This window comes from Mustela erminea, chromosome 9, assembly GCF_009829155.1.
Source record: "Mustela erminea isolate mMusErm1 chromosome 9, mMusErm1.Pri, whole genome shotgun sequence".
NCBI lineage: Eukaryota > Metazoa > Chordata > Mammalia > Carnivora > Mustelidae > Mustela > Mustela erminea.
The window spans coordinates 100416492-100438320 of NC_045622.1; the positions used below are offsets into that span (position 1 = coordinate 100416492).

Below are 21829 nucleotides of genomic sequence, written 5' to 3' on the forward strand. Positions count from 1 at the left end.
ATTTATTTTTATATTTGCATTTATATCTTCCCATGTATAAAATTTTATAATCAGCATACATATACATATACTTCATTTATATTCTGTAAAATATTTATTTTACAAAAGAAAGGATATATAAAAATGCTTTTGATAAATTTCTAAAACTCCAAGATATTTATTATAATCAGAAGCTAGTCAAGTTTATTGAATTATTCTAGTAAATAAAATGATACTTTTAAATTGTAAATTAATAAGAAAGACAGGTTATTTAATTAAATAACATCAAGGCAGTTGGCTATTTGGACAAAGAGTTTAGGTTCTTGTCTTAAGTCATACAACAAATTAATGAAACGTGACTTTAAAGGTTAAATGTCAACTCTCTAAAATATAAATAAAGAGGATTTGTTATTATTTTCATGTCCACACTTAGCAAAGAAAAAATAAACAGAATTGTCTCTTAAAAATTTAGAACTTCTAGGGGCGCCTGGGTGGCTCAGTGGGTTAAAGCCTCTGCCTTCAACTTAGGTCATGATCCCAGGGACCTGGGACCAAGCCCCACATGGGGCTCTCTGCTCAGCAGGGAACCTGACTTCCTCTCTCTCTCGGCATGCCTCTCTCCTGCTTGCGATCTCTGTCTGTCAAATATATAAATAAAATATTTTTTAAAAAATTTAGAACTTTTAGATATAAAACTCACTCAGCTAGATAAGACAAATGATTAAATCAGAATCCCTCTAAAATGGTCACATAGGCAGAAAGGGACAATTATAAATAATGACATGAAAATTGATTGTAATTTAAATTGCTTGCCATTTGATTTTGCTTCTCTTTGTTTTGTTTACATAAATCAGATTGGACATACATAACCAAAGACTAGTGATTTTATGGTGAGACAGTTCTAATTTGAATATGACCTAATGTCAAATTTGTTTCCTGGACTAATCTTTTCCTAATTAGAACTTTTTAATCATAGTTGTGCCCTGGAGTGTCAGTGACCCTAAGGTAGTCATGTTGTGGAACACTGGGAATTAACTCGCTAGGGAATAAAGACTCCATTGTATAAAGCCTATATCACTCATTCACATACCCTCACTATCATTGGATAGCGTCATTGGAAGGAGGCCCCTTTGAAAACATTCAGGAGAAGATTTCTTCCACAACCAGGTAGGTTAAACAGGTATGGTTGGTCATTTCCACAGACCTTCCCCAAGTCATCCAGTTTTCCCCATTAAAAAGAAAGTAGATGACCCTGTCTGACTCCGCTCCAACTGGATGAAGCTAACATCTAAATGCAAGAATGAAATAATCCTCCTAACGCCCCCAGAATAAGCTATTCCCCTCAATAGCTCACTGAGACTAAGGCTTCCTTTGGAGGAAATATATTTCACTGTTGATAAAACTTCAGAAATCAGTTTCTGTAGAAGACAAGCTTTTATGTGTGTATTGCCTTTCTCTTAGAAGAAAATCTTGATGGGTTCAGGAAATGTGTATGAAAAAGCTATTCAGAAGTGAAAGTAATACACAAAAATGGGGGCTGGTCTTTTCAAAATCTGAAATTGATGAAAATGTAGATTTTGCATTTTTTTCCTCTCTTTTAATGGTTGTACAAGGGAAGAAAATGAGCCTGATTCCAGTATGAGTACCAAGAAAAGTAACCCATAATAAAACTTCCACCTCTCAAACATCCAAAGTGATCCAATCAACACTTTCTCATTTCCCCTTCTGTTCTACACCCAGAGAAGGGAGATGCCAGCTCAGGAAGACAAGCCAGTTCCAAAATTCTATCCAAACGCACCTCTCACAAGGTGAGCTTTGGTTCTACCAAGAAGGAAGAAAATGAATGAGAGAGAAAATTGTTTTCATGTCAGATTTTATGTATGCGAGTATGCATGTGTGTTTATACACATACACATATGCGTATATATATCCATACACAACACTTATATATGTTTGTATGAATACATGTATGTGTGCATGTATGTATTTTATGTAATTTTGGAGAATGCATTAGGTGCCATTTACGGTGTTAAGCTGAGTCAATAAAGGAAGAAGAGAAAATTTAAAAGATGATTTTTCTGACCACTTAGACAAAACTGTTTCCCTTTGGGTAATACCTTTGGGGAGAAAAAGAGATTTCACACACTGTCTATATGTATATGTGTATTTGATATGGTGAGAATTTCTTATCTTTTACTTTCCTCACAAAATTAAAGTGAACACTCACAGTCTCAGAGGTGGAAAGAGACATGTAACTCCCCAAAACCACACCATGTAAGTTGTGATAACTACAGGCGAGTTATATATGGAATAAGATAAATTAATTCTGACTTTGGAGATGAAGGTGAGAAGACACTGAGGGTCAAGGGTCTAAGAAGACTGTGAATATGGTGGTAATTGGAGAAAGACATGGCTTCACATGTCTTATAAATACATAATCCAATAAGGGAAAGTGACTCACCAGTAATGACTGACAGCTTGGATCCCTAAGCTGGACCAAGAGGTAATATTGATATATTCATAACTGTGGACATGAAAGCCATTGCCTTTTAAGAAATATTTTGTTTGTTTATTTGAGAGATACAGAGAGAACATGAGAGCGAGAAGGAGCACACAAACCAGGGGTGGGGTGGGGTGGGGGAAGGGCAGAGGGAGAGGGAGAAAGATTCCCTGCTGAGCAGGGAGCCAGATGCAGGGCTCCATCCCAGGCCCCTGGATCAGGACCTGAACTGAAGGCAGACACTTAAATGACTGAGTCACCCAGGCATCCAAAAGTCATTTTTGTGATAATGAAAACTTTACAAACATCATATGAAAAGAGTATTTAAAAGTAAGAATGCATGCTATTGTTTCTCTGAGAATTTACCAGAAATGCTGGAAAACACTTCCAACTATAAACATTGGAAGTAATTAAAATAGAATACCATAAACACTATAATCCAAAGAACTATATCTTTAAAAATATACATATTCTATTCCTACTCACAAGCATATTATTTTTTAATTTTTAGATTGCAGTATTTGAAAATGAACTAACATATACACTTTAAAATTTGCCTAATTCACAAATAAAAACATTTAATGGTCTATTTTCCGCATCGGATATCCTGTTTACCTTTTCATTTAGCATAATGCATACTTAGTAAAATTGAAAAAAAAGTATCCATTTAAAAAGACAAATTGATGCATTATGGGTTTGCTCCATGAAGAAGAAAATAAAGGGGCAGGAAATAAAAATTTGTTTTCTTCTTCTTACCCAATATAATTTTTGTTTCTTTGTTATTTTTACTATATAGCCATCAATTTATTTTTTTATAGTTCCTCAATTTTTGACCTCAGAAAATTATGAACAGCCAGGGAGAACAGTTTGAAATGGGATGTATTTGTTTGTTTTTAAATTCCACCTCAACGAAATATAATTTCTGAAGCTAAAACACGCAAGAGTTGGCATCTGGTGACAATTCCTCTAAATAATTTGTCTCTGGCTTTATCTTGTCTTTTTTCAGCAGTTAAGAGACTGGAATAAATGGCTGAAAGAAATAGAACCAAAGTGACGGAATTCATTCTTTTGGGTTTTTCAGTCCATAGAGAGTTTGAAGTCATTCTGTTTGTGCTCATTTCAGTGGTGTATACTCTAACTTTCATAGGGAACCTTGGGATGATTTCATTAATCCGATTGGATTCTCGACTTCACACACCCATGTACTTTTTTCTCAGTAATCTGGCCATCGTAGACCTCTGTTACTCTTCATCAGTAACCCCCAAATTCCTGGAGACCCTCCTAAGCAAGCACAAGTCTATATCTTTCTATGCATGTGCAACACAGCTGGGCTTTTTCCTGAACTTCCTGATTTCAGAGATGTTCCTTCTTGCGGTAATGGCTTATGACCGTTATGTGGCCATCTGCAATCCTCTTCTCTACATGGTGATTATGTCCCGAAAGGTGTGTATGCAACTGGTAATAGGCCCTTACTTATACAGCTTTTCTGTTGCTTTGCTCCATACAGTTGTTACTTTCCAACTGATTTACTGTGGCCCCAATATCATCAATCACTTCTATTGTGATGATGTCCCTTTGATGGCCCTCGCCTGCTCGGACACCAGCCTCAAAGAAATCTTGATTTTCATCTTTGCTGGATTCAACATGATCAGCTCTTTGACAACAGTTCTTATTTCTTACTTATACATAGTGGCCGCCATCTTGAAAATCCAATCTACAGAAGGGAGGTGCAAAGCTTTTTCTACTTGTGCCTCTCACCTGACTGCTGTGACTATATTCTATGGGACTCTGATCTTCATGTATCTGCAGCCAAAATCAAACCATTCCCTTGACACAGACAAAATGGCCTCTGTGTTCTACACAATAGTAATTCCTATGCTAAACCCCATGATCTATAGCTTGAGGAACCAAGAGGTAAAAAATGCCTTAAGGAAAGCAATTGACAAATGTTATGTCCTGTTTTTAACAAACTTTAAAAAATGACTTGGAGTAATGTCTAACTTGGAGTAATGCCATATGTAGATACATTGTTTTTATAATCTTTTATAAGTTTTTGATGGGGTAAATTCATTTTTACCACCCTTTATATGAATAAAATTATTTTGTACATGAATTATATTTTTCATATAGTCTATAATAAGATGAAATGTTTAAAGGAGTAGAATTTAGACTTTTAACAAATTGTTACTGTTTAGGTATATCACCCAGATAATACTGGCCTTGATAGCTACTATTTAAATGATAAGAGTCAACTGCTTCTTCACAGACCTGTACCCCTGGGGCAAATAATACATTATATATTAATAAAAATAATTAATTAAAAAAAAGTATTTTTGTAAATTGGTGGAAGACAGAGAAGGGGGCAAGGAAGTTGGTGAAGTAAGTTTCTTGTCCATTCTGATGTCATTTCATAGTCTGCCCCCACCTGGTCTGCTAACCACCAGTCCTCACTCTGCCTCTGACCACCACTAGATACATTGCTGGTCACTCCCTGGTATTATACAATTATCATGTCCTTTGAAAAGATGTCATTTTTCATTATGCAGATTTGAGAATCATGATTACCTTTTAGAAAGCTCTACTCTCCAAAGCAAAAATGTATACCTATCCTTAAATTCCCTAAGCAAAGCTGTGCTTTCCAAAGTTTCTTTGGAATATGGGGATATTTTGGGGGGATATGGGAACTTTACCGAGGATTAGGGGACAGGCCAGACGTAGTTAAAAATATATGGTATGCAATGTGGTGGGGTTGGGGGTGGGAAAAGAAAAAATGAAAGAAGATGGGATTGGGCAGGAGACAAACCATAAAAGACTCAATCTCAAACAACAGACTGAGGGTTGCTGGGGGGAGGGAGGACGGAAGAGGGTGCTGGAGATCTGGACATTGGGGAGGGTATGTGCTATGATGAGTGCTGTGAAATGTGTAAACCTGGCGATTTCACAGACCTGTGCCCCTGGGGATAAAAATACATTATATGTTTATTTAAAAAAATAAATTAATTGATTTTAAAAAAGAAAAAAAATATGGTAATTATGATTGCTGTCACATTCCAGCAATATAACTCTATGTTGCAGTGATTATAAGGAAAAAATCCAAATCTACTTAAACCTTCAACCAGAATGTAATACATTTTTTTCACTCATAAATTCAAATACTCAGTGTCCACTGTGTGCTTGATATTGTGAGCCAAAGCAAGCACATTCCTGCCTGATAGGGCTGAACTCTGGTAGAGAAGGCAAATGTCAACCAAATAATTACAAAAACAAACTTCTAGTTTTGATAGGAGTTAGTAACACTCTGAGAAAATTAAAGGGTTGGAAAAGGGTTACTAAGGCAATTAATGTGCCACCAAGGCAAAAATTCCAGTAGCATGAGCTACTAGCCACAAGTGCCTCCAGACATTTTTCAAGACGTTTTCTCCTGAAGCGTTGTATCAGGCCCCAAGGAGAAAGGGAAGTATGTGGGATAAGGCAGTACTAGTGTGGAAAACAGGTATTGAAAGCCCATTAATAAATAAATAAATAGGGACGCCTGGGTGGCTCAGTGGGTTAAAGCCTCTTCCCTTGGCTCAAGTCATGATCCCAAGGTTCTGGGATCAAGCTCCGCACTGGGCTCTTGCTCGGCAGGGAGACTGCTTCCCTCTCTCTCTGCCTGCTTCTCTGCCTACTTGTGATCTCTGTCAAATAAATAAATAAAATTTATAAATAAATAAATAACAAATTCTCATTCCTGATTCTTTTGGGTGAAGCCCACCAGAGTTCAGTACAAATACAGTACAAATACCTATAGTACAAATACCCCTTCTGCTTTGTTATTCTGCCAGTGTATTATGACATGCGTGGGTTTGGCTCAGGCACAGGGTTTAGGTTTTTCAGTCTGGTAAGCTCAATTCCCAGGTTAGGGTTTGATGAATTTATCCTCTATAATGTGTCCCTCTTAGGGTCTAATTCAACCCCTGTAACTACTCTGAATGGTAGTATAGGGGTGGAGTGAATGAATGGCTAAGGAGACAAAAGGAACAGTGTAGACGGCATTCCTGTTTACAAAGTTACTGTCCCCTCTGAGACTCTCCTTCCTCACAGATGTGGAATGGGACATTGTCATTGCACTAGGAGTCCTACCCCTAAAAGCACAGCACATTGAGGTGATTACATGACTGAGAATGAGCCAATCAGATGTCTTTCGATGGAATTTGTCATTGTAATCCTGTAATTCCAGTGAGTCTCAGCTGATCACTTAACCTTAAATTAAGTGAATTCTGGAGCTGAGGTTTTCATTTAAGGCTTCCCTGCGCACTAAAAAACAGAATGCTGATCTGTAGAGAAAGAAAAATAAGAAATCCAAATCACACAACTACTAGTTTCTTGTAAAACCTAGTTTTGTTCCTTGCTCCTGAGTTTTGTAAAATACCACTATAATTTTACTTAAAAACAGAAACTAAAACAAAAACATGCTTGCTTCTTGCTTATTTTTATTAAGATACTTTGAATGGTTTCTGTGGCTTTAAAGTGCAACAACCTTTTTTTAGTAAGTGTTAATTTCTAACCTTGGGAGTTTCCTCAGTGAAATCTGAAACTGGCTTCTTCGTCTAAGGACAAAGACCAAAGGAAGAGGTAGAGCCCTACAGATTGATAGGTGCCATCTCATAAGGAAGGAAACTTACATGTGAGGCTGGTCTTAGGTGGCCACATAAGTAAATCTCCACAAGTTCCTGCCAGAATCTTAAAAGTATATATGGAGGCCTTCACAGGGTTCAGTCACATATACGTGCAGATGGTCTTCAACAACACTTTGCTCTCCAAGGCTTTATCCTCCAAAATGGCTCCTACTGTGGGAGAACATTCCAAAGACAGGGGAAGGAATAAGGAGCTCTTGCCTTGGTCCAGCTTGACAGTCAACTGGCAGTTGTGTCCTGTCAATGACCTCCTCCAACAATAAGACGGGCAAAAGGTGGATTCTAAATAAATCAGTCTGCTGTTTGAATATTATATGACTAAAATTAACTGATGGTGTAACAAGAGAGACTTTCACAACAGACCTACTGGACTTTGTCTCATTCAAACCATGTAATGGTTTGTAATGTCTTGGACATTGCGGAAATTATTGGACTCTGAAAAAATTAAGACAATGGATATATATAATCCCCAAGGGAAGTAGTATGTGACAGCAGTCCCAAGAAGTTGCTGTATGCATTATACTATATAATATATGCACAGTGACTAAATATATCTATAGATATACATAGATATAGATGATATAGATATATGATAGGCAAATGTGTATATGTGTGTTTGTGGTCATCAGTTGTGTTTTCTGACTTTTAGATTATTACTATGCCTTATGGTTTTTCCTCATTATCATGTCACACTTGGAAGCATATCACACTTTCTCATTAACATATCACACTTATTATTTGCTTACATATTTTTCTTAAACTAATTCATAATTTTCTCTAAATAAATCTGAAAACTGAACTTTAGATGACAACCACTACAAATGAGAAAGAGGCTCATAAATAAATAGAAAGTAACAAGAATAAATAGATAAATTCCCGGCTCTTAAAAGGGTGAACGCTTACGACAAAGGAGTTTCCTGTCCTCAGCATAATTTAAAAAATGAATCTATGAATTTTCTGATATATGAAATAGGACCTCTGCCAGACTTTGTCCCATTAAACCTTTGGTTGATATGATCCGAAGTTATTGCTGGATCCTAGTTTCTTCTCACTAACATTATATTCTTCAGTTCTTTATTTAGCAGCTTATAACCAGAATTATACCAGAATCAAGGGATGCCTGGGTGCTCATTCAGCGTCTGCCTTCAGCTCAGGTGATGATCTCAGAATCCTGGGATCAAGCGCTACATCAGGTTTTCTGTTCAGTGGGGAGCCTACTTCTCCCTCCCTTTCTCTCTCTCTCTCTCTCTCTCTCTGTTGCTACCCGGCTTCTCTCCCTTTCCCTTTGTCAAATAAATAAAATCTTTAAAAAAAAAAAAAAGAGTTTTACCAGAATCCAAACTAAAGAGTAGAGTTAGAATAAACAGCTTACTGAAGCAGAAACATTGTTAACTACCAAACAACACATACTGAGGATAGAATTTATGATGGTCCTGAGACACAGGTTGAAGATTCTGAATACAATTCCATTTTCAGAAGTCCATGTGTGAATGAACATTATAGAACACTTTTTGGTTAATCAGGAACCATTAACATACCTAAGGTCATGAAAAATACATGAATTATTACTCTTTTTCTAGGTAGAGGAGCATGGGTATAGGGAAATACCCTAGGAAATCATGTTCAACTCTAGCAAAGGTATCTGTAATTAATATTTATTTATATAGAGTCATTTATGAATTCCTCCAATGACTACACTTAACACAATTTTATGTACATTCTGAATGACACTAATATGTCAGTTTTGATGATAAGGTTGTATATATAGAATAAAGCAGTCTTAGCAGTGGGAGTCCCTTCTGGAGTAAGGCATCCTGTGTTAGATTGGACCTCTTATTGTATGTAAGAGTTGCCTTTAGAAAATCCTTGTTGCATTAAGACTTTTATGCCTGGACATTCATAATAGGTAGCAACATACCACAAAATTATTTAATGAAGTTTCATCGGCCCTTGTTTGCCTTGGCAATTGCTTTGTTGACCGCCTCTTTCACATCCTTGTTCCTCAGACTGTAGATCATGGGATTCAGCATGGGGATCACTGTGGTGTAAAACACAGCCACCATTTTCCCCTGCTCCACAGACTCCTCAGTGGGACGTCTGAGATACATGAATATGAGAGTCCCATAAAACATAGTAACAGCTGTCAAGTGGGACCCACAAGTGGAAAATGCCTTCCTCCTGCCATCGGCGGAGCGCATGCGTAGCACAGTGACTACAATGAGGGTGTAGGAGATGAGAACCACAGAGAGAGAATACGTGAAGTTAATTCCAGCAATAACAATCATCGTGTATTCTTTGATGTGGACTCCCCCACAGGCAATCTTGATGAGAGGAGGGTCTGCACAATAGAAGTGGTTGATTTCAAAGTTTCCACAGAAGTATAAGCCATATGTCCAGAGTGTACATATTAAACTAACAGAGAACCCATAGACATAAGGCACAGAGATAAGTCGGACACAGACAGTCCTGGACATTTTACTTCCATAAAGCAAAGGGTTGCAGATGGCCATGTAGCGATCGAAAGCCATCACTGCCAAGATATAGACTTCCACGTGCACAAGGGCAATGAAAAAGTAGCACTGCACCAAACACCCCACATAGGAAATGGTTTTTGTCTCTGATATTAAGTTTTCCAGCATTTTAGGGGTGACATTGGAAGAGAACCACACATCCACAAAAGACAAATGACTCAAGAAAAAGTACATAGGGCTCTGAAGCTGAGGACTGATGCTGATCAAAATGATCATGCCAATGTTCCCTAACAGAGTGATCATGTAAACGACAAGGAATACCACAAAAAAGAGAACTTGAAATTCCTGACGGCTGGTCAAGCCCAGAAGAATAAATTCTGTCACATCTGTGAAATTTGGCATTGCCTTAACATAGAGCCAGTCTGTAGTACCTACAGAGAAATAAAAAACAGGAATGAATCTGCTTTATTCTTGAAATTTTTGAGACAGATTTATCCTTATTCTAATGGAAATAATTTAAAATCAATGCAATTATGCACCATGTCCAAGTTTAGAATAGGTAGGCTTCATTGTTTCCCTTAATAGGTCTTATAGGTAGGTACATACCATGAATATTCATTAGTTCTTTATCAGTAAAATAGATAACTACATACATTGCTATCATATATTACTAAAATTGGACATTCACATTTGCTTAATTATTACACTGATGTTAAAATCTCAAGGCACAAACATGATCGAAGTCAGATTAAAAATTGTCAGGGAATGGCTAAATCCTTTCCAACTTATGGACTTACACATTGATGCTACAGTCTAGTATTGACATATTTTCCCTACCATATGTTATCATATACCTACAACATACAAAATTCCTACATCATATTTTATTTTATTTGACTAAACATCATGCTTGTTTGCTGCATGCACTACTAAAAGTATGTCAACGGTAAATATCATGAAGTAAAGTTTAGGTGACATGTTATTTCAGATTCTACTGGTTTTCAGATGCAATCAATGCTACACCTCCTTATTTATATTCACACTTAATATCTTCTCAAGGAAAAGGTTCCAAAACAATATTTTCCCCATTTACTACACTTTTCTATCTTACTTCTCTCAAGGAGTAAAAAGTTGTCATAAGTTCTTAAGGACATCTGTAGGATTAACACCATCTTGGAAATTTGAGCTCCCCTTAATATTAGTATTTGAAGGGTCTATTACTCTTGAAAATGGACCTTAGTTTATAATTGCTTACCTTAGTTTATTTACAAACATCAAAGCCAATATTATGGCAGATATATTTGTTACAGCTAGCAGTTCTTTTGTTTTGTGTTTTTATAAGAGAGGGAGAGGGGGTGGAGAAGAGACAGAGAGAGAGAATCCCAAATAGGCTCTATGCTTAGCACAGAGTGAGAGAATCCCAAACAGGCTCTATGCCTAGCACAGAGTCTGACACAGCACTCAATTCCACAACTCTGGGATCAAGACCTGAGCTGAAATCAAGCCTCGGATGCTTAACCAACTGAGCCACCCAGGTACCCCTAGATCTAGCAATATTCTAAATTCTGGAAATCTGAGAATGAACAAGATATACAAGATTCTGGTTTGCATCCTACTCTATCATCATTGAAAAGACCAAGCAATACACAAATGTACAAATGAGATACTTTAGGAGGTGGACATACTGTGACAAAATGACAGCATGCTAGGAAGATAAGAAATAGGAGGAGGCAGGGTGCAGACAAAGTGATCAAAGATTTCTCTGAGGAGGGGACTTCTGAACTGGTGAGAAACAGCAAGCTGTGTAAAAATATGAAGGGTGAATGGCATGCAATGGAAAAGCTCAGAAGGATAAATATTAGCTTGGCATGGTGAAAAAGAGTGTTGCTAGAGACATCCTTTTATATCATGTGAAAAAATATATATGGGCTCTGCAATTATATCATGGCCACCTGTAATTAGTAGCAGGATGAATTGAGGAGTGAATTAATCTCAATGAACTTTATTCTTACCCTGAAAATGTTTAATAATGGAGTTAAATATGCTATTAATTGGGTACATAACATAATAGGCACCAAAGTTTTAATTCTGATCTAAGTTTCCCATTACTATAGATTTCCATGATTGTAACCCATCTTTTGGCTCATTTCAAGTATGGGAATCCTGAGTCAGATTATGTCTGCAGTTTGTTTGGGGAAGAGCTCTAAAGTGAGGGATTTCTCTATGCAAAAACTCCTGACCCCACTTGATGAACCCATGATTCTCCAGTTCACAGAGTTGACTTTGGTTAATGGTTCTACTTATTTTAAGCATAAAATGATATAAATATATTTTTCAAGGTATGTAAGAAACATAAACTAATACTATTTCTCCAATTTTGTTTTAGATCCTGCATGAGTGTGTATTTATTTTCCTCTATACATAATCTTTCGCTCTGTGATAGTAGAGATTGTCTCATCCATCTTGGGAACTCTTTAAGTTGCCTAGTTAAGATGTTACATGTAAAAGGATATTCAAGAATATTCACAGTTATGATTTTTTTTAAAGTGTTGTGAAAAGTGTTTTAAAAAGTCTAGTTCAGCTTTATGGAATACATTATAGCATTCCAACACACAAAAACTAAGACAGATTTTTCTAGTGACAACAGTCTCAGCTTCATAATATCAGTAAGAATAGCTAACTTTTACTGAGTGCTCACTGGAACTTTAGCATGCAAAGGTCCTATGAAACAGATTCTATTAGCATCATCATTTTGCAATGAAGAAACCAAAGAACTGAGACTAACTAGGTCTTCCTGCCAGACAACAAGGAATTGACAAGGTTAGGATGCAAACCAATTAATTTAACTGCAGTACCATTAATGACCTTATGTTGTTGCCTCTTTGATTATTTATTCTATTATCCTATTTCTTTACATTTAAAATTTAGTTTGATTATCCTCCAAGACATAACAAACGTATCCTTTTAACAGTTCATCCTAGATGAACTAGTCCTTTGCAGGACCCTTGAGCAGGCTGAACTACAGAGGTAGTAGACCATTGCCTCTCCCTCCCCCTTGAAGTTTAGATCTGGGATCAGATGTCCCAGTGAGTTCTGGGACAGAGTCAGTTTATTGCATAAGTACATCATCTGTCAAAACAATTGAGAAGATAGAATGTATAATTTACAAAAATATGTATAATTTACAAAAATATGTATTTTTTTATTAACCTTTCAGGAACTTCCCATAAAGAAAAATAGTAAAGGTATAATTACTGGCCCAATCATTAGCACTGATAGGATATCCTCAACTCCATTCACATCTATTTTAAAACAACAATGTGAAAATCAATGGTATTTGCAGAGAACGGTGTAAAGGCTAACAAACAAGGATTAAATTGTATAAATCTGCATTGTAATGAGCTCATTCTTGGGATGTTTTGAACAGATAGAGAAAGAATATTTCCCAGTAATATCATATAAAGCACTGTGATAACAAATAAGTCTACAAATAAAGTCTCAATCTCATCTTCAAAATATGGATAAAAATGAAAATATTTGACTGCATTAATCTGTTTTGCAAAGAGTATACAATTTGTAGACCTACCTTCAGCAGAGGAGAACATCCAATGATAATTGTTCCCTATTTATAATAGAATTTTAAACACTGAGAGCATTGAGAATATCTCCCCAGGAAACTACCCCGATAATTATGATAGGAATAATGATTAAAATGCCAGAAACGTCTCAGGGGTAGGAGAAGTTAAGGCCTGTTAATGAGAAGGGTAACCCTGATAGTAAAATTAAGAAATCAAAATTCTTGATAACATGGTGTAATCTCTCCCACCTTTACATGAGTTCTGCATTCTTTTGTTCTCATTTAGCAGTTATGCATCTTGGGAAAATATTTTTGGTTTGCATCATGACAAGGAGAGATAAATGTGCTGTATGTTAGAGATGCTTAAATATAATGAAGGTGACAGATGTAGACATGAATGTAACAAAAAGATTTATTTTTCAAAGTACTTTGCAAAAATATCCCAAATACTCAACAAATGAAAAAATTGCTTTAAGTTCTACTAAAAACTTAGATTCATAGAAATTACAAGTCTGGAGAGACCTTGGAGAGCAGTGACTAGAAACTAAAAATTAACTGGATGAATATAAAAATGATTTATCCAAGGAGAACCACAAATTAATTTGAAATTTGGAAACTCAAACCCAGAAAGTGCTGTTCTCATTCTTCATGGAGCACGAAACTAAAACTCTTAAAAAGTAAATAGGGATAGCTTTTCATTTTTTTGGGTGTTGGGGGGGCAGTGAGAGAATGAGAGATATAGCACAGATCCAAATCCAACTGTTAACAGCCTACATATTAAAATGTTTTAAAATCATACTTTGAAATTTATTAGTAATCAGCAACTAACTGGCATATCGAGACTTCTCTAACAAAATCCAACTGGTGAATAAACAGTTGTCCTGACAAAGTTATTTTTAACTAACCCCAAAAGTAACACTGAGTTAGATCTTAAAGTTGTTTTTTTTAGGGGGGGGGTTAAGTTTTGCAACTATAGGCACAGTGGTAAAGTATGATTTAATCTAAATGACCAGTTTGTTCAAATGCAAATACCTTTAAAGCATTGCTGATGGAGCACCTGGGTGGCTCAGTGGGTTAAGCCTCTGCCTTAGGTTCAGGTCATGATCTCAGGGTCCTGGGATCAAGCCCCACATCGGGCTCTCTGCTCATCAGGGAATCTGCTTCCCTCCCTCATCCCACCCTCTGCCTACTTGTGATCTCTCTCTCTCTCTCTGTCAAAAAAATATTTTAAAAAGTTGCTGATGACATGTGTGTATGTGTGTGGAAGTGAGTTCGTATACATTGTTGGTTCCCCTTGAAGAAAACAAAACCTCAAAAGTGGACAAAGAAGAATGTTTATTCTCATGTTACATCAATGTCATCTTATCTTTATATCTTTCCAAATAAATTTGTAATTACTTAAAGGTGTGATTTAAGTGTGTGTTGGTTCCATTGCTGTACTTTTTGTATTTTCTACATCAAAAAAGCAGATTATTAATGTATGTATTATAGATGTGTGTATTGATAAAGAGAATTTAAGAAGTCCAAGTTTTAAAGTTGTTCCGCATGCTTGTATTTCATGAAATGAGGTATGAGAGTGGTGGGTCATGTTATCATTAGCAACAAATACACCACCCTGATACTTTGTGTCTTTCAAACATAAAAATCATTTTAAAATATTTACTACATCTCAGTCACAGATGTGCAAATTATTCCACATGAATACCAATTTTATTTATTAAGTGGGATCAAGAGAGCTGTGCTTTCAAAATTATGCATCCATTTGCTGATTCTTTTTTTTTTTTAATATTTTATTTTTTTTTTGTTGTTAGAATCTAGTTTTATTTTATTTTTTTTAATTTCCAGCATAACAGTATTCATTATTTTTGCACCACACCCCGTGCTCCATGCAATCCGTGCCCTCTATAATATACAAACTGAGGGCTGCTGGGGGGAGGGGGTTTGGGAGAAGGGGGTGGGATTATGGCCATTTGCTGATTCTACCCACTCTTTTGTCCAACCGAAGACTCTTTGGCAGGAACAAGGGAGAAGGTCAGTGATCAATGGCCACCGTGGCATTTAAATATGGCACTTACTGGGATCTGTAAGAGAATTACATACCATGCCGAATCTCTCATGAATACTAAAAATGTTGAAAAGGGATGACATACAAGAGCATAGCTTTATTCAAGGTAGTAGTCTCTGAATAGACCTGCCATTCATATTGAAGAAAATGTATTTGTTTCCATAAAATCTCACAACCATTACCAAGACCACCATTTTTATGTTGACATACTAGAAAACTAAATGCAATACGTTCTTATTTTTACTGCTCCAATCTACTCTCTCTGAATAGGCAAATTGATAAGTATTTTCCATAATCATTCATTGCATTTTTTAATAAGAAAAACAAAATACTTCATTTCAGCTAAATATTTGAATAATTTTAATTAGTGTACCTGCAAATTTTGGCTCAAACAAACTTTTCAATTAATTAATTTTTTAAAAAATTTTAACAAATCCTTACTACTCACATCAATAGCGTTGATTTGTCTCCTTTTTTTCCACTGGGTTTGAGTCTTTCTCTTTTTTTATAATTAATGCACGAAATAATCTAGTTTTTGTGAAAGTTATTGATATGCTGAACCACAATCTATTGACAAATTCTTATGGATCACATAAGACAATATTAACAAAATTGTATTTTATTTTGTTAAACATGTTCTGCTGATAACTTTTTTCATGGCTTCTTTCACATCTTTATTCCTCAGACTGTAGATCATGGGATTCAGCATGGGGATCACTGTGGTGTAAAACACAGCCACCATTTTCCCCTGCTCCACAGATTCCTCTGTAGGACGTCTGAGATACATGAATATGAGAGTCCCATAAAATATGATGACCGCTGTCAAGTGGGAGCCACAGGTGGAAAAGGCCTTCTGCCTCCCTTCCACTGAGTGCATCCGTAGAATGGCAATGAGAATGAACAGATATGAAATGGTCACCACAGTCAGAGAATATGTGAAATTAATGCCTGCAAGTATGATCATTGTGTATTCTTTTACAAAAGTCCCTGCGCACGCCATTTTGATGAGAGGTGGGTCTGCACAGTAGAAGTGGTTGATCTCAATATTCCCACAAAAGGACAAGCCATATGTCCACAGGGTTGCGGCCAGACTAGTCAGAAAGCCATATATGTAAGGGAAAGAAATCAGTCGCATACAGACAGCTCTAGACATTTTGCTGCCATACAGCAGAGGTTTCCCAATTGCCATGTACCTATCAAAAGCCATCACAGCAAGAATAAAAACTTCTACATGGACGAGGGCAATGAAGAAGAAACACTGTACCAAACAACCAGCATAAGAAATAGTTTTTTTGTCTGATAACAGATTTTCCAACATTTTGGGGGTCACATTGGAAGAAAACCAGACATCCACAAATGACAAATGACTGAGGAAAAAGTACATGGGGCTATTAAGCTGTGGACTGACCTTAATTAACATGATCATGCCAATATTGCCCACTATGGTGACAACATAGACCATAAGAAAAATGATGAAGAAGAGGACTTGCCATTCCTGACGACTGGTTAGTCCCAAAAGAATAAACTCTGTCACATCGGTGAAATTGAGCATTTTCTCAACTCCAAGTCAATATTTGTTATAAATCTCAGGGATAACTAGGAGGAAATAAATTTAAAAATCAAGTGTTGTTTATTTCTTAATTTATATTTTTATCCATGCCTCTTTTATATTTCTTTATTCACTATCTATGACTGAAAATTACTAAGATGCCCTAGTACATAACAGTTATATGAATATTGTGACTGAAACATACTGCTACTAAATATTGTGCTTAGTCAAACTGCCAAGACTACTTATATTTTTAAAGATTTTTTTTTTTTTTTTACTTATTTCAGAGAGAGCATGAGCAGAGGGAGGGGGAGACAGAGAGAGTGAATCTCTAGCAGATTCACCACTAAACACAGCCCTATGTGGTGCTTGATCCAAGGACCCTGAGTTCAGGACATGAGCCACACACAGACCCCTCTGAGACTATTAAACATCTCTTGTTTCCAATATTGGCATGTTTGGAAGTTTCATATTTTAAGGCATTTATGAAGGCTCATAATTCTCTCTTCAACCCAATGTAAAATAATTTCTTACCTCATCACTTCTTCATTATAAGCATATTCTCCATGATTAGGGATGGAAGCCACCTAATCAAATAATTTACCAGCCCTAAATGTTTGAGAAAATATTATTTTTAATCTAATCTCATGCTTCCACCCACTTAAATTAAAGAGCGCAAACTGATCAGATTGGTCATCAAAGCCAGGTATAAAGGGGTAAAGTTCTTAACTACATTCATTAATTTATACATATTCCCTGGATGTGGACTCCTTAGCATATAATTATAATCTATTAAATATTATTGGCTATTATTTATGGAGATTCCCCTATTGCATCACTCTATATTTCAAATTATATCAGTAAATACAGATTTTTTTTTCCCCACAAGATCAGGCATGAGAAAATATTCAGTATTCTCAGTAAAGAATTCTGTTTTTGTTGTTAGACTTGTGTTGAATTCTGGCTCCATGATGTAAGAACTTGAACTGGTTTTATATTTGTTTTCTTTGTCTTTCATTTATCTATGCCTTAATATGATGTGACAGTAACAATAATACTCATTTCATTGTTTAATTATAAGTATGAAAAGACATTACATATTCACACATAATAAATACACAGAGCACAATTATTACTAAATGCACTCCTGGAAATTATAGTTTCCATTAGTAGTTTGTAATAATCAAATGATCAAATCTCTGTAGAAAATATCTCTCTCTCTCTTTCCTCCCTCCTTCCCATCTCTCAGTCACTTCCATGAGCATAAATAGACACCTTCACACACAGATATCATGTATAGTATAACTAATAGTAATTACAAAGAATAAGAGAAGATAGGGGCACCTAATGGCTCAGCCAGTTGGGTGACTGCCTTCTGCGGGAGTCATGATCCCAGGATCCTTGGATCCAGCCCTGCTTTGGGCTCCCTGCTCAGCAGGGAGTCTGCTTCTCCCTCCCCATCAGCTGCTATCTAGCTTTTTCTCGCTCCTGTTCTCTCTCTCGCAAACAAATAAATAAAATTAAAAAAAAATTAAGAGAAGTTAAAATCTGAGATGCAAATTTAATCTGACAGATCTGGATAAATATATTTTTATACCAACCTGAGAATGAGGAGAAATATTCCCAGTAAGAATGCAAAAGTGAAAAGAAAATGCTACATGAGAGATGATAAGCAATGTATACCAGGTAAAAGAGAACCTGAAAGTCCACAAGAGAAGTTTCCCTTAAATCTTTGCCTTAAGGTGGGGTGGGGGGGGAGAAGGGTGGGGGAAGGGGAGAAAAAGAAGAACCAATTAAGAAGCTTTGCCTACACAGAACCCTGGGGGCAAGTAACCCTCTAGAGGAAAGTCCACACTGATGAGTTTTGGTTTTTAATAGTAGGTTTTCACAATTTGGTTTTTCCCCAAACTCAAGTTATTTTGCATGCATCCTGGGATCCAAGAACACAATTTGCTTTGGGTTTGCATCACGTTCAACTGGGTGATGGTGTCACTCAGTCTGCACAAGGCAGTCTTATGTTCTGCAGTCTTTGGTCTGTGCCACTGGGCTTTTCCAGTGAAAGGTGAAACAGGTAGCATCATTCCCTACAATGAAAATTGTATCATATCAGAGCAGGAAAATGTATCTGTTTCACATCTTTCATTTTATGAATAAGAACATGAGAACGTTAACAACAACAATAAAGCATACATTACATTTGCTAACTTAATTTTCACCACCACCATCATTATTATGATATCTATTTTACAGTCAAGAGACAGAGCTTAGAGAGTTTCAGTGACTTGCTCAAAGTCATATTTCTAATGAATTGGGGACTAGGTTCCTGATTCCAGACTTTGAGTCTAGAGTTTGTACAGCTACTCATCTCAATCCCAAAGGTAACTATTAATTGTGGAGATCAAAATCTCAACTACTGATCCAAAATGACTCCCATTTCTACTATATGACTGGTATATATAATATATTCTATAGAGTATATTTTATCAGTCTTTATGAACTTGAAGGAACAAAAATATGTTCTTTGTATAGTTAAAAATACACATTTGATCACTTTGCTTGAGTGCCTGGCAATGTATGCCCTCCAAGTTGTTTCTGCAACAAGAGCCTATTTCAGCTTATTGAGATCAGTGGAGGAATTGCTGGTTTTCCACCAAATCCATTCTTCTTCTCTCACTGTAAGAAGATTTTCAGCAGAGCAATTGCCTTGTTCATGGCCCTACCTAGGATAGAGGCACATGGTAGATATACAAGAAATATTTTTTTGACTAAAGAAAATGGTGAAATGATCATCTTTTCAATAGATGAACTCTATAACTAAGAGAAGCACATGTCTAACTATCACCTAGATATTCCTCAGAATAGTGTTGAGACGCTCCAGGCTTACCATGAAACCATACTTTGGAATTGAGGAGTGTTGATTAAACATATATGAGTTACAGCTCTGTGTGGGTCTTGAGAGTAACTGTTACTTGAGAGCATAAGTTTGCTACTTAGGACCAAAGGTTTACTGTCCACAGAAGTCTTGGGCCTACATTGTAAACAGTAACCTACCTCTGACCCAGAATTTCTCTCAATGGGAAGTTAATTATATTTTATCCCCTCAAATATTGTGCTAAGTTTAATTTTTAAGGCCAGCCTCTACAAGACACTAAAAAGCCTGATGTGATTGCTCTAGGTTTTACGTTAAAAGGTGGTTCTCAGTATAAAAAGCCAGGACAACTTCTCACTTAGCATGGAGAAATCCAGATAGAACAACTTGCACAGAGAAAGAAAGTTGAGTTTTCATTATTCTAACCAGAGATCTCTCCAGACCACAAAGATTATTTAATGCAATTATCTACCTATATGGGTCATGAAAAACTTTTCTTTAAACATTTCCTTGAGGGTTCCTATGTAAAATTAACAATCTCCTCCCCTGTATTTCATACAACTTAGTTCATATTGCTTATACTAAGACCCTGTTATGCCTTTGATCTCATATTCTATTACTTTTCTCATATTCCTGGGTTCTAACAACAATGGCTTCCAATTTTTCCTTGAATATTCAGTGAATATTGGCATTTAAACTCTTTTCTAGATGTTTCTTGTGTTTAGAGCACTACCTCCCCACACAGATATAAGCACATGTGCATAGCTACTATCTGGACCTCTTTCATGCGGTTTTTGCTTACTGTCACCTTCTCCCATCCAAGTACTAACCAGGCGCAACCTTGCTTAGCTTTTGAGATCAGACAAGATCAGACGTGTTCAGGGTGATGTGGCCGTAGACTTACTGTCACTTTCTCAATTAAAAGTTATCTTTATTCTCATGCTTTAGTCAGAGACCCTTTTATTATCCTACAATATTTTTTTTCAGATTTTGCCATACAATTACTAACTTATTACATGATTTACTTGTATTTTATGATAATTGTTTTTGTATGTCTTACACCACTGGAATATAAGCTTCATGAGACCAAGGATTTCTTTTTCTGTTTGGTTTGTTGATAACAAATACCTAACACTGTGCCAAGTATATAATATACACTCAGCTAAAACTTGCTAGAGGAATGAGTTAAATGATTAAACATCAGTTTAAAATGCTAAAAAATAGAACTAGATAAATAAAAGCAAATTTATATACAATATTATCGGTATTTTATAATTAGAGGAATAGAGATGTTAGTACACAAATAGTGGTAGTTGAAGTTTTATGAAAATTAATGTTAGATTCTAGATTCAGACCATGAACAAAAATAAATTCTAAGTGGTTTAAATTAATTATAAATATTTTAAGTACAATCTGAGGGTTTTGAAGGAGCAGGGGGTGGGAGGTCGGGGTACCAGGTGGTGGGTATTATAGAGGGCACGGATTGCATGGAACACTGGGTGTGGTGCAAAAAAAATGAATACTGTTATGCTGAAAATAAAAAATAAATTTAAAAAAATAAGGTTCACCAAAGAAAAGAGTGTTTCGGACAGAAATTATTCATATTTTACATACTGGCAATAAAATACCTCTATCACCCATCAATAAATATATCCAACTATGCAACTCAAAAAAAAAATTTTAAGTACATATTTTTGGTATGAAGTCTGTTCATATTGGTTAATATAATCCTAGTAGTCAGAAAAATATCTGAGATCCTCGTGGCTTAGCATAGTAGACATTGATTTCTTATTCATATAACAGGCTAATGCAGATGTTACTGGGAGACCTTTCTTCCAGGGATTGAATGAGTTGGAACTTTTTCCTGTGACTCCACACCATCCCTGGGCTTCACAGACTTTTGCTTGTAACTGGTGAACAAACAAAAATAAAGGGTTAATAGACAGTGACTCAGGAAGACTGTTATGATGAGGCTTGGGCATGTAATACACACTTCCACCCGCACAGCTGAGAAACACATGTAGTTTTTTGTTTTGTTTTATGTTTCACTAAAAGAGAAGACTGGATTTGGGGACAACATAACATACTCCACCACTGCACATTTGACAAAGGACCTTTATGACAACCCTGATGAAGAAACTTA

At 36.1% G+C, this 21829-nt stretch overlaps 3 protein-coding genes across 3 annotated transcripts; 1 reads left to right on the plus strand and 2 right to left on the minus strand.

Annotated features, from left to right (window-relative positions):
• Positions 1-3505: 3505 nt before the first annotated feature.
• Positions 3506-4462, plus strand: LOC116599938 (olfactory receptor 1038-like). The gene has a single exon (XM_032359874.1). It carries the CDS (start codon positions 3506-3508, stop codon positions 4460-4462), a length of 957 nt encoding a protein of 318 aa, XP_032215765.1.
• A 4633-nt stretch (positions 4463-9095) lies between these two features.
• Positions 9096-10028, minus strand: LOC116600190 (olfactory receptor 5M9). Its single transcript, XM_032360311.1, has one exon. The coding sequence runs from the start codon at positions 10026-10028 to the stop codon at positions 9096-9098; it is 933 nt and encodes a 310-aa protein (XP_032216202.1).
• A 5859-nt stretch (positions 10029-15887) lies between these two features.
• On the minus strand, positions 15888-18644 carry LOC116600162 (olfactory receptor 5M3). The gene is made up of 2 exons (XM_032360294.1): positions 18636-18644; positions 15888-16823 (listed from the first exon to the last, which is right to left on the minus strand). Exon 2 carries the CDS (start codon positions 16818-16820, stop codon positions 15888-15890), a length of 933 nt encoding a protein of 310 aa, XP_032216185.1. The 5' UTR covers positions 16821-16823; positions 18636-18644.
• Positions 18645-21829: the final 3185 nt, after the last annotated feature.